This window comes from Opisthorchis viverrini (assembly GCF_000715545.1).
Source record: "Opisthorchis viverrini unplaced genomic scaffold opera_v5_530, whole genome shotgun sequence".
In the NCBI taxonomy this organism is placed as follows: Eukaryota; Metazoa; Platyhelminthes; class Trematoda; order Opisthorchiida; family Opisthorchiidae; genus Opisthorchis; species Opisthorchis viverrini.
Genome location: NW_008752192.1, coordinates 127,961 through 141,812, shown reverse-complemented (window position 1 = coordinate 141,812; position 13,852 = coordinate 127,961). Strand labels below are relative to the sequence as shown.

Sequence of the window (13,852 nt, the reverse complement as noted above, 5' to 3'; positions counted from 1 at the left end):
GTTGTTCCCTGCTCACAGCGCTGGTCGGATCAATTAAGGCCAAGAAGTACAGACTTTTGTAATTCGGATACGTCACGGAAAGTAATAACAGTATTTCGCTTGCTGGATCATTCAACGAGATTCACGTTTTCGCCTAGTTCGAGAGAGATTCCACTGCTAGACGTATGCACACAGTGGACAAGTACGGGCGTGCCTTAAAGGCCGCCGTATTACGGAAGTATACAAATGGATTTCGGCTGGTCTTTATTTTACCCAACCACATGAAAGTATAAGGAAGGGTTTGCTTACAAGCGCAGGCTCAACGAAAATCAGACCGGTTCGGTGTTTGTGGCCGGAACTCAGTTTGCCAGTTCTCCGAAGGATCTCACGTACCAGGCAAATGGAACAACCAGTGAAATCTGAATGAATGACATTCAGAGTGCGGTGCAAGTTAACACGATGTTATATGGAGTGAGTTTGAATGTCCACTAAAAACAGTGTAACTTATCGCCCGGTATTCATCTGTGGGTCAGCTAAAAGCGAAGAAATGGAGATAGCAGTTGGGTGGTTGAAGTGGGTTGCCTTGTAATTTTCATGGTGCGCTGCGTGGTTGTCATCCCGCTGATACCGAACCCTTTCAGAATAAAAACACAGGGCGGTGGAAACGTAAGGCGAGCCGAAGTATGAATGATCACAAGAATAGTATCTTGTTCACAGTCAGCATATGCTCTAATATATGCTTTGTAAGTGTATCTAATCTGTCATAATTAGGTTTCATTCAGGATTTTTACAGATACCAGTCTTCAACTTTTACATTAGTCGAAGTCCCGAAAGAAATAATTTTGACTACATTGCAATGTGATGTTCGTCCTAACAGATGGAAAACGAATATGGATCATATGGTCTCTGTGACCGCACCTACATGACAGATTTGTACGACTTGGCGAGGTCGCATTTAGGTGAAGACGTCATTTTGTTTACGACGGACGGCTGCGCTCTGGGCTACCTTCGCTGCGGTGTTCTTGATCCCAGATACCTCGCTACGATCGATTTCGGCCCGAGTAAGTTAACTTGGAATACGAAGTGATGTGGTGGACTCTGCTTGGGCACATATTTTCCGAGTGGTTTATGAGTTTAAACTTGTACTGCATACCTCTCAATAGATGCCGTGGTTGCTTACACGTAGGGGGAATTATCCGGATCGGGCGATGTTCGCCTATTTGAGGAGCTGAAGCATGCGTCGAGTGTGGCACGAGAAACAAAGGTACCTCTGAAACCGCTTGCCTTTTGAGATGGTTCGAATTGATAAGTCCTGAATTGCTGAGGGAAGAATACATTCAACTTCAACATTTTCAAAGGTCGCCACTCGTAGATGAAACGACATTCACTACGTAAGTTAAAAGCCCTTCCTCTCATAATGACTGCAAAGTGAGCGGATGAGGAAAAGCGATTTTCTGCGATTGTTACCCTCCAAAAGATGGAGTTTTGCACAAACGTTCCACTGTTTTAGTGAAATCAGATCATCCGTATTACTACGAGCAAATCCTGCGCCATTTATTCCGAGCACCGGGATGGCGAACGTGAGTCCCTAAGATCGTACTGGAATAGCTAATAAGAAGAAATTACGCAGAAGAATCGAGGGCTGTCCCAGTTAGTGGTTTGCAGATATAGGTCGTCCTCAGTTTTCCGACCTGGTCAGAGACTGAGTGCTCCTTTTCTGCTGTCAACCAAAAACTCCTTGGCACTAGCTGGGAATTTTGTAGTATAACTAATAGGGATTGTGCCGCAAGTCCAATTTTCGAAACAGCACACTGGTTCGTGCTCAGAAACATTTTTTAGGTTGTATCACACGACAGTGTACACGTTACTCCACTGTGAGTAGATTAACAAAAATCGTTAATTCTGTTCAGGTAGTGGATTATTAAAAGTTACAAAAATTATATTCAACAAACTTTTACTTACTTTTTGACAGCAGAGTAGATTGTATTCCCCGTTCGGGGTATTTGAACCCGGGATTTTGTTTAATTTAGCACAGTTACGAGGTTTACATTTTCCTCTTGTTCAGGATCTCACAGGCACCATGAATGAAAGTGGTATTCTGAAATACATCTGTTGAATAAAGCTAGCCCCTGAGTTTCCGAAACAAATATTTTGCCAATTTATTTAGCAGTAAGCAAAGCTTCTGTGTACAGAGCGTTTCTAGCCATTTCGTTTCGGTATGCGAGACAGAACATTAGTTGTCTCGGATGTGGTTCAATAGTGAGGGCTGAAGACCTCTGACTGAGTACGCAATGGTGAACCCCCCGTCCTCCACGAACTTACGTTTCGGCGATCACCATGAAGGTAGACCAGCGGTTCTGACAGATAAAGACGCTGGGAAACCTTGCTCAGGAACCGTCTATTCACGGCGTTTCTTAGAAAGTAAAGCTGCCTCTTGCAAAAGGAAACAGCAGGGCCTCTAAAGCGGTGAGTAGGGTCTCTCCTAAGACGCGATGTGAGCAGTATTGCCGTTGACTCTAATGCAGACCGTTGTTTGCTTAGATTGGTCTTCTCTGCAGGCGGTCACATTAAAGCTTCCGAAGCACATTGTCAGTTACTTATTACTGTCAAACTCACCTTTCTGTTTTAGCCACCAACCCCCCTGATGTATCTTTTAGTTCGGTGGAAAAGTTCAGGCCAGGTCAACCCCTTGTAAGTTTTTTCTGTGCGCGGTGTTGATTTCTGGTGTTGAGGTTTCTTTTCATCCATTTGAAGTGCCTAGAAAACCCACTTCACTTAATAAGTTTCGTGCACCCAGGATGCACGAATCTCCATGAGGAATGTATTAAAAACGCTTGAAGAACTATTGAACAGCTACCATCAACATCATCTTGATGAGTTCCAGGATGCATCACACCCCTTGCAAGGGGTTTTGGCAAACTGTCTAGTTTCAATCTTAGATGCTGAGTTTGCATAACGTTACAAGGTTAAACCCATTGATTCAGTCCACTACTGGTCCTTCGTTGTGCACTCACTTCTCCTGTCACTGATATCCCAAGTGGTGTCGGTGATTGACTACCTGATTTTTGTATCTAACAAGGAGGGGGAAGTTCAGCTTCGCATTTGCAACCAAGTTACTCAGACTTGGACTGAAATTAACTACGACGTAAAGGGTTTAGTAGCCTACAAATAAGTGGCATATTTTTCCAACGTTACTTCTTCACCTTCCAGTAAACGTGTTTTTAGATGGACAGTAATCCTGTAGCTGGTAACAGCTAAGTAAGCTCTTCCTGGAACATTTATTTACATCAGTTAAAAACGCTTTCCCGATAACAGGTATCACCATTAGCACCTGGGTTGCTAGTGCTCTGTTGCTATGCGACAAAACATTCCTAGTGCTCAATACACCATCCGTGGGCGAATGATTGTGATCAAGCGAGAGAAAACTCCGAAGAATATTGAATTTTTGACCAGGATGCACTTGCAGCTTGTGACTTACGCAACCAGCTGGTTGTTTTCGTATGTCAGAAACAATAACTGTTGTATTCGTGTGATACGATCTTAAAGCACAGTGCAGCAGCATAACAAGAAATTCATTTTCACTAGAACAACTTTCAGCAATATAGCTAATAGGGTTTGTTACCCAGTAAACTCTAGATCGGTCCGATTTCAGTAACTAAACAGCAGTAGTATAACAAGTCACATCCACAAAACAGCTTCTTCAATTCCAAGGTGGAATAGATGCAGTTGCTTCACAGGTTAGTTTGACTCTTGGTGTCTCGTTTTCTTGTAGATTAACAGCGAATTCTATTCAGGCTGGTTTGATGGTTGGGGTGGAAAGCACGCAAGAACCGGAGCGGAATTTGTCCGAAACAGTTTAATGAACCTGATGAAATATTCCAAGCGAGTCAATGTGAACATGTAAGTGGAAAATAAACGCGCAATTTTTAGGCACTATCCATTTGAATAATATTGAAATTTCATAGTTTTTACACCAAGGTCATATAAACGTTTGGCCGTCGACGAAAAGAGGACAATAACCGGGTCGAAATTCGAGGCACCGCACCTATCTAGAACAACCCAAAAGCTTTGATATTCCAGTAGTATAGCTAGACTGCATGGGAGGAGTAGCGGAGTTTCGTAGACTAGATTGTCTCCAAGACATAGTCACATAGCATCAGAAATGAATTGGAACTGTTCAAATGAGATTAACGTGCTACGGCTAATACTAGTGTCTTTCTATTAGAAGAACCAGCTCCGAACGTAACGAGGCTATATAACAGCCAATGAAATAGCCGTTTTCGTCGGGACAGATCTCATTGTTTGTTCTTCACTCGCCCTTGACGGATGAGTTGTGCTCTTAGTATCGCTTATACGTGGCAGTGATCAGCCGACTCGCACCTTCATTGACTTTTTCTGGTTTGGCGAAGCACACCAGGCTATCAATCGGTTATCCAGACCGGGGTTCACGGTGATATGAAGGCGTTAAGGAGACTGTGGTCGACAATGATTTCTCAGCAAAACTAGCCGAGAAATTATTGCACTTGGGTTATTGCTCTGTATTTCGTGGATGTTTTTCGTGCTCATATTCTGAGCTGTTTGTGCCTGTCACCGAGTACCAAATGTGTCCTCGACGCAAATTCGAATCTTGCAAAAACATGTAGTTTTTTATGATTGAAACGTGAGTTTTAACCGCGCGATGATCTAGCTTTTCCGTCATAGATAGGAGTAATATATCAAGTGTAAGTAATCCTCTATCCGCCATTCGACCACCTCCTTAGGACACGCAAGATCAATTAGCTCTTTCGTCACCACGACGGACGCCCATGCAAGCATGAGGTAAGTGATGAGTTTCGCGACACTCACCAAAGCCGTGGACATCTTCAATGCATCAAGAGAAATGCAGTGTCACAAGTTACGGATGTTCCATTTCAATGACTGTACTAAGTAGACAAAACAGAGGATCACACTGGAGAAAAACGAGTGGTGCTTTATAAACCGGGTTTCTTTGTTAAGTGTGTTTGACACGATGCACCTGATGAACACTTACGAATCCTGTCTAAATTAAATTCGCTTTCCAATCCGACAAGATATTCCGCTCTGAAAATACCAATTGTGACTGATTCATAAAATGGGTGCTGTGGAAGTCTGGAAAGTGTTCAATAGCAATCGCAGTTGTTTTGGAAATGAACGCATATCGTAGTAAAATTCCTGTACGACAAGTATGCTGAAATGAAGGCCAGCTGAATACTGTTCTGATTTTTGTAGCAAAGTTCCATTCTTCATTAGATGATTTTATCTAGAACAAGGATGACTCCGGTATTCATCATTGGGGAAGGATTTGCTCAACCCGTTTGCGGTAGTGGATTGGTTTTTGTTGGAGGCACCCTTGTTGGACAGATTCAGTGGGCCTGTTTCCTCTTCCACGGTGGCTGTATTGTCTAAGTACTTCTGGCCGTACTGAACGGCTACTGTGGTGCCGCTCTGAGCGAGACCTGTCATTAGTCGCTCCTCGCTTTGGAACGAGGCAATTCCACCTAATAACGATAAAATTTGAAACCGCCAGTGTGTTTGAAACCGCCGGCAGTGAAGCATCGGTGTTGAACACTGATGTCATGTTGTCGATGATGATGATGATAAGTGTTATACGCCAGTGTTGAAACAATGAAACTCTATTGTTTTAAGGTACATGTTTCATGGGGGCACTAATTTTGGACTGTGGAATGGAAAGCCGGTGGATGTTCCCGCGATAACAAGCTACGACTACGACGCGCCGATTTCGGAGGCTGGCGACGTCACGTACAAATATGAGCTGTTACAAAAGGCTATTTTTGAGGTAAGTGCTCACCATCAGAACGTTTCCTACTCGAAAAACCTCTTTGGAAATTTTGGTACCGGATCAAATGATGGGTTATTTCAATTAAGCGCGGTTTTTCAAGAAATTACTCAAACGTTTTCCTCCCCTGTGAAATTTATTCTAACTCCATGATGACATTTGTGCATTCTAAAGACTAATAATGTCTCCGGAGGTGAGAAACTCTGAGTACATATTGTTCTAGCCCCTGCTGAGTACGCTTGTCTCTGGACTTATGCTCATTCTAAATGTAAAATTGTGCCCAGTTCATCGATGGTATACGATTTGCATCCTGGTCTTATTTGACACAGACCAAATTGTCATCAGTACCTAAAGACTGCAGCCGGGTACCCGACTTCCGAATCTTTAAAGTCCTCAGTCAGCCAAAATTGACTATGTGCGTCGGACACATTTTCTACTGTTTTGTTCTCTTCTTCCGTATACTCGATAAAAAACAAGCTAGTCATATGGTTCATGAACTCAACCTTGTTCCTCAGTGTAAAGTTTAAAGTATCCGCCTCTAATATCATGGAACAACATGTCTTAGTCGAAATTTGTGTACACTTTTGCTGGTATAAACGGTGGTTTTAGATGTCACAGTCTTGATTGCGAACTACCTGGATAACAGGGATGGGCACCGATGGATTGAGGGCTGTAGCTTATTTCTTTGACAGGCGAGTTCATGTATGGTTGTAAAACATCTTTGGCTAAAAGATTTTAAGGGCATATTGCACAGGGAGAGACCGGATGTATGCGCTGAGTGGAGTATGTGGTCCGAGCACGTTTGCAATTGTGTTGATCGACTGATGTTTGAGTACTGGAGTCCAAGTCAGTGTGGCGGGTAATAATTCGCTCTGTTTCAGTATCACTATTTGGCCTTCCTACTTACGAGTCTACCCATCCAGGGTCGCGCCCATAGAACACTACCAGGCCGCAGGCAAGTTGGTCCTTCCAAAAATTATGGCACGCCCTCAGCACTACTGGTGAAGGGAAGAAGGCCTTCGCTGAGGAGTTGTTTATTGGAAAGCTTCAAATGAACTCTTGCAGACTATTGGACAGGGGAGCAAAATTCTCAGATGCGTTTGTGTATAAAAAAACCAAATGTCCGTCTTCTTGTCGAACGGGTCTTTGTAAACTTTCTCGTCACAAATTCCGTAATTAATCTCACTTTTCAATAGACGCGAAGCAGATTTACCAGAAACATTTTACTCGCATGCCTCACCAGTAGTATCCACAGTTACACTGGTATGACACTCCCAGTAAAGACTCACAATTCTTCAAAGAAACCTGAATTTAGTGTTCAGGTTTCTGATCTACACAACATGTGGTTCATTGCATTTTTCTGTATTATTTCTGCACCACAGATTGTGACCTAGTGAGAGCAGTACAGGAGAGGCTGTGGACCTATTGATCGAGTTTAGCGACTGGCTTGAAAAAGACTCTTCCGAGCTAGTGTGTAAACTTTTGAGTTGTTTATTGACACCTGATAGGTTGTACTCCGTGGCGGCACACATTTCTGCAACCGCTCACAAAGGAAGTACAGGTTCTGCTGCTTGGAAGCTTTTCGGCCAGAGGACGTCCGACATCAGAAGGGGCTGTTTGAGGCGTTGAACGATCAAAGTAGTTGGTAATATGTCCACATATCGGAAACGCGGGTGTTTCTATTGGATACCGAAAGGATGGCCGTAAATTTGCGTGGTGGTCATAACAGCTAGCTTGCAACTTGACTGTCCGCATGCGATGAACGGATCAACAATCATCTGGTTAGTAAACAAAAGCCATTCAGACCATCCGTTTGCAGATGGCAACATCGTCTTTGACTGAACAGGCAGGACTGACGAAGTCACGCAGGCGATCGAGTCTGTCCGCCAGTTCATTCGGTTTACCTGTAACCTTGAGTTTCCCCTTGATCCTGGTTAGTAGTGTAGTAACATTTTATAGTTCGCAGGTGCGTAGCGCATACAAAAACCGCAGGGCCGAAGTATTCAGGCTTCGCGGAACGTTTGTCAGTAAGCGCAAACGGAGCATTTCGATGCACAGGAGCCAGAACCTGTGTGTTGCGATCCTGATGACTCTGACACTTGCTCCCATGCTCATCATCATCATCATCATCGACAGCATGACATCAGTGTTCAACACCGATGCTTCACCGCCGTACAAACATGATTTATTTGAAAGCCTTATTGTAGAGAAAAGAGTAAAGGTGGATGGGGAATGGACTTGGTGCTAGCTTAACACAATCATTCCGAGGCGCCTATACCTCCAGACACTCACTCAGGCGATATGGATAGAAACTGGCAGCAAGAACGCCACTGGCATCGGTTGAAAGCCATATCTAGTAGTCTCTCCTACCAGGCGCGGTGAGGATCACGCGGTCCTCATCCTGGAAGGCGAGTAGCACAGACAACACCCAAGCATTTCGTGATCTCCTTCATACTCCTCTGCCAAGTCAAGGGTTTCTATTCTCTAATAGGTCTGATTACCGTATGATTGAAATCAGAAGCTCTAGTTCAGTACGCACTAACAAAATAACTCGTCCCTCTCTTGCCACTTCTGAGTGCGTACCAGTAGTGGTGACCATGTCAAGATATGCACTATCTAGAGCCAACAAAAGGGAGCGCATGTGTCTACGTTGATCTGATCTGCGCAGTTCCTTCGGAACGGCTGCAAAATCATTTCAAACTTTCTGGGATCCCAATGCTTAGTTCCTCAATGCATCTGTCTATGCCCCAGCAGACTACAGCTCTGAGTATGCTAGAGAGGGAAACTAGAGACTTTCCGTTACTACCGACAAAAACCATGGGCATAGTCGTTGTGTATGATGCTACGAGTACGACGAGTGCTTGGGTCAGACCAGCCATAATGACAACGGATGGTGCTTACTACGTTGATGGCATGAGAACAAGCTTTTCTTCGCCACTGCAAACTTCAAATTTAAGATAGTAACCACGGAGGAGCCCGTTTGTTCCCTATCGTGACCCTACCTTCCCGTAATGCAGTTTTGGTAATTCCGATCAATGAGTATCAAGCCGAATTGTGATCGAGTTGAAACTGCGAAGATCACATCTTAACCTTGAACGGTTAGAGTAGTGTCAGGTGTAAAAAGGCCTAGAATCCCAATGTGTTTCAACAACAAGCATGTGAGAACCATGTGAGGACCTTTCATTCCGTCCTGTGCTGTGCACGCTAGCTAGCTATTGTTATACGACACTTATGCAGACTGGAACAAACTGCAAAAAGGCAACTTTTGGCTTGGCAAAAAGGGAAGAGACCGGAGTTTGCGGGTTGTTTTTGTGATGCTCCCTCCAAAACGGAGTCTTCGCGGCTTCGCGTGCGCCCAGCTGGATACGTTTTGAAAAACAGCAGACAGGCGACACTGGCAGCATATGTGCTTTCAGTTGCTTCCTTGACTTCATGAGAGAAGTTCTGCGACGTGGGCATCTAATTATACTTGAGCCGAATAGCTTCAGCATCCACGGTGCATCATTTCGTCACACGTATGCTTTGATAATGACTACTGTTTACCAGCATGGAAGTTAACAGCGACGCGATGCGTGATAGCCTTTCCAATTCCGTTCAAATGAGGGGTGCTGTTTGCAACGTTCTGCATGAATTGGATAGTCGATTTTTCGAAGGGATGCGACACCGAGAAGCTGTAGGTGAAACGAAGCCGATTGATGATGCCTTTTACATCACAGCGCAAGCACGACATGGAATGTTCAGATGCACTGAATACCCATCAGGACGCTGTCCGGACTGTTTTCGTTGTTGTGAATGGTCTGTAACCGTATGGTGAGATTTTGCTGTCAGAGTAGAATTCTTAGTGAAAGAATGTCGGGTGTTTTGGTTCCAATATAAATTCCTCAGCCGTTCTGGAATGGTAAACAACTCATCTGATCATTACCCAACCCAAAGATTGTCACTACAAAACGGACACCATTAATTTAGACAATTGTTCTCTGATTATGTTTGTTCACTAAAACACAGCTTTCTCTTTGCTGGAATTGTAAAGTTTCGCGTCTTGCGATCTTCCCATATTTTTTTTTTTGAACAACTGTGAAGTGTGAAGCCGTGGAATTCGTTTTTGTCGGTGTTAAATGGGAGAAGTTTTATAACATTCGTGGAGGCGTCCGGTCCGATCATATGGTGTCCACAGTGGCTATAGATGTCTTAAGAAAGATGTTTCAAACTCGAATTTATTAACCGGAGGGTCCGTGGTTCGAATCCGACCGAACAGGTTTCATAAAACCTGAAGTTTTTCTTCCCTTACCGTTCAGTTCCGAAATCGAACGCCACCGCCGTTGCCAAAGAATACCACAAAGAAGGCCTATGGAAGTATTCAACTACACCGGGTATGTATCTGTTTTTTTGCAGTCAACTACAAGGCATTTCTGATTGGCGTTCTGATTTATCGATTAGAAGAGAGGTCCTCTCAAGGTCATCGTCACGAATTTGAAGGAGGGCAGCCAACTGAAAACTTTCGATCAACGTAGATGTGTTCCATATAAAACGACGAACAGACCTGAGTTTGTTCACTTGCTGTTACCACGCTGGGAATCAGCAGTAAAAAACAACATTGTTAAAAATCACTGAGAATTGTACTAAGCATAACACGAAGTTACAGGGAGATACGTTAGTCAATAACAAACCAATCAGCCTAGAAAATACTTGAACAGATTTTCGGTAATAAGCCTGACTGTTTGCCGATCAAAGTGAAAATCCGCAGTAATCTCGACGGTATAAAGCATGTGAAAACTGTCGGTACGAACTGCATTTTTATTTCGGACGTACAATGCTCTTTTCTACCCTGAGTTATAAAGTTAGTGGATAAATGCAAACCTCCCAAGTTCAAATTTTACCCTCATGGTAAGTATTTACAGAAGTCGTGCGCGATTCCCTCTCTCCACCTGCGAGATGACGTACACATTTGTAGGGAGATTTAAAGATGTTTCACAAGACGTGTGCCACGAGAAATTTAGTTTACTTTCACTGTGCCTCTCCTTGGGTTTGTGCGTGTTTTTTTCATTAATTTTTCAGTACCTGTCGTCTCTGCGTTTTACAGACATCACACCTTCTGCTTGGTTTTGGAGTTCGCATACCATCTCGATATCCGCTTAATATGGAGAGCCTGCACCAGGTAAGCTCAGATTACTCATGTTAACTTCGTATATTTCTGTGACTGATTATTTTATGTATATTCTTGGTAGCCCAGAATGACCAGCTGATCTAATCGAAACTCGTATGAGCTCGTCGTAGTATTTTGAACACAGTACAACATTTACGGTGTTTTTTGAGAAAAGAGTAAATGTTGACGGGGAAGGGACTTGGTGCTAGCTTACCGCAATCATTCCGAGGTGCCTATACCTCCAGACACTCACTCAGGCGATATGGATAGAAACTGACAACAAGAACGTTGGCAGTCATATCTTGTAGTGTCTCTAACGAAACAGTGAGGATCACGTGGTCTCCATCCTGGAGGGCGAGTAGCACCAACAGCACCCAAGCGTTTCGTGATTTCCTTCATACTTCTCTGACAAGTCAAGGGTTGGCCGCCTCTCTGTTTACGCCACTCTGAATCGGGCATGGAAGACAGCACTCTCTTCGACAAACGATGGTTGGGCATACGCAACACATGTCCCAACCAACGCAGCTTCTAGTACTGGACACATTTTTCAATGGAATTACCCGCTGCACAACCGAAAACGCGCTTCCTGACTGTCTCATTAGGGATTCGCCAACACTAACCCACACAAGCTATGATTTTGAGACAACGATTGTCGAACACCTGAAGACATCCCAGTTCCGCTGCTGGAATAGGCCAGGTCTCACAGCCATACAACAAAACAGTCCGTACTGTAGCTTGATACACACGTCCCTTCAGATTCAGGAATAAACCATCCTGATGCTGTAGCTGTCTCAAATTAGCCAACGCGGCCCGAGCCTTGCAGATTCGTGCATTCAACTCATCTGTCGCACTACAATCAGAGCTAATACAACTTCCACGATACGTAAAACGCTCCACAACTTCGAGTGCCTCTCCTTGGATTGTAAGTGGCGTGTTCAGTAACTGCACGTCCACAAGCATGACTTTACCCTTTGTGGGTGCAAAGTGCATACCAAAGGACGGGATGACTTTAGTCAGTACATCTGAGAGTACTAGCGGCCTCTCCTCCTATTCGAACGCGAAATGTGAACAGAATGAAAGCACCTCAGCTTCCGCATTTACGCTGCTGCTTTCATGTTGGCCGTTGCTGGTACATTTACACAGGAAATCAAGTCCAAGTTTTTGTTTTATTCTGCGAAATTACGTGCAGTTGTGTTGGTTCGGGGTCCGTTCTACTTTGGTGACGTAAAGAACACGAAATAGTGTCCAGTAAATGCTGTGAGCAAGTTGCTTCACCACTTTGATCGCGCATTTGGGAGGATAAAAGACACCGAGTGTAACGGGAATAACTCGCCGGTTTCAAGGCGGAAGCCATTTGTTTGTTTCAGTGAATGTTATCAAGGTAAGCGATGTCGGACCCACTCAAACAAGAGGATATTTGGTGATCATTACCTAAGAATTCAATGAGGAGAAGCGGTTAAACCCACAGTAGGCCTAACTAAGTCTGGCGCATCGTGCAAAAGAAGTTATCTAGTTGTTTGAATTGGGCTTAGAAAGACGTTTTTTCTGTAGGGAAAACGAAGATGATAACTAATGCATCATAGAAGTTCAACCTGTGGATTTTGACACTCGTAGTGGTTTATCCACCGTCATAACTTACTCATAGGCTTACTCGTTTCCTCACCTAAACTAATGGTGAACATACTGTACAACTATGAGTTTAGCGCTACTGATCATAACAAAAATCTCATGTACGTTAATAGATTGTATTGTGATTTGAAATACAGGTCCCAACTTTTTGTCGTATTGTAACAAGAGGACTGACGGCGGTGGATTATTGTAGATAATTGCAACTAGTCAACTGGGCAATCGATTCAAATATGGGCGGGATTCAAACTAACGTAACAAGTGACACTGACCTATTCCTTGTGTCATTTCTCTTCGCATGGATTCGCATATATGTACGGTGTCCGCATCCGGGTCATGTTGCCCACTGGAACTCCGAATTGTGGTGTATGCGGATTCGTTCGAATGCTCCCGAAGTTGCACTAAAGAACCTGCCACGATCTGCTTCATTGATAGAACCTCTTTACAGTCTTTGTTCTGTTTTAGCGTTTCTTCGCAACACCCTCAGTTCAAATAGTTCCTAATTGATAGAAGCGTTTGCCTGAAAATAAAAGCATCAATTTGCCTTACCTACCACACCTTATCATGAGCTTCAGAAATTCTTGCTCAGTCCTTTTGGGATCATGAAATCTCCTACTTCCTCTATAAGCTGAGTCGTTATTCGGTGTTTCCTGCTGAGTTTCGATAAAGGACAAAATAATGACTTGGGTGTTTTATTAATAAGACTGAAACCGAAAGAAGGGGGAATCTACAGTGTTAAATTCCGGGGTATGCGTTATTCAACAAGCTTCCGTGTAGTTGGACTCACATGTGAGGTTGACTGGCCACATGTCCGAAATGCCAGCGCCCAACATGGAGAGGTGAAAGACAACCGACAGCCAGTCCGTGTTTTTATCCAAAGTTGACTTCACGGCTTTCTGTGCTGATTACCTGGCTAAGATTCGAGTAAAAGAGCAGGCTGAAAGAGTGAAATAAAACATGAATCCATCACGCTGCATGAACGCCGGCCTCATGCAGATCTGTGGTAGTTATGCTTGTGTCCACAGCTTGTTGGTCAGGATGCAGAGGTGAGCGGCTACGCGATTCTAAGGAGTTCGGATACAATGTTTGGAACGCTCATCACCAATTTACGCGTAATTCAAGCACACTGCGAGGGGCACAGATAATAACCTCACTTCCGTCGTAGGCTTTGTTGTCTAGGGACTGCGCCAGATCTTTTCACGCCAAATGGAAACCTGGAGTATTATTTCAAAATGTATGTTCGAATAAATTGGTGTATAGATAGATAGATAGATAGATAGATAAACAGA

The 13,852-nt window shown here is 43.8% G+C and overlaps 1 protein-coding gene across 1 annotated transcript in view; it reads left to right on the top strand.

The window, feature by feature from the left end:
• The window catches only part of T265_15474 (hypothetical protein), a gene marked incomplete at both ends in the record, with an annotated part of 74,108 nt that overhangs the window by 12,059 nt on the left and 48,197 nt on the right, over window positions 1-13,852 (top strand). Inside the window, 7 exons of the mRNA XM_009178300.1 lie at window positions 857-1,040; window positions 2,609-2,670; window positions 3,675-3,716; window positions 3,752-3,879; window positions 5,644-5,794; window positions 10,090-10,164; window positions 10,875-10,949. Coding sequence (XP_009176564.1) covers window positions 857-1,040; window positions 2,609-2,670; window positions 3,675-3,716; window positions 3,752-3,879; window positions 5,644-5,794; window positions 10,090-10,164; window positions 10,875-10,949 — 717 coding nt within the window. The remainder of the gene's footprint in view (window positions 1-856; window positions 1,041-2,608; window positions 2,671-3,674; window positions 3,717-3,751; window positions 3,880-5,643; window positions 5,795-10,089; window positions 10,165-10,874; window positions 10,950-13,852) is intronic.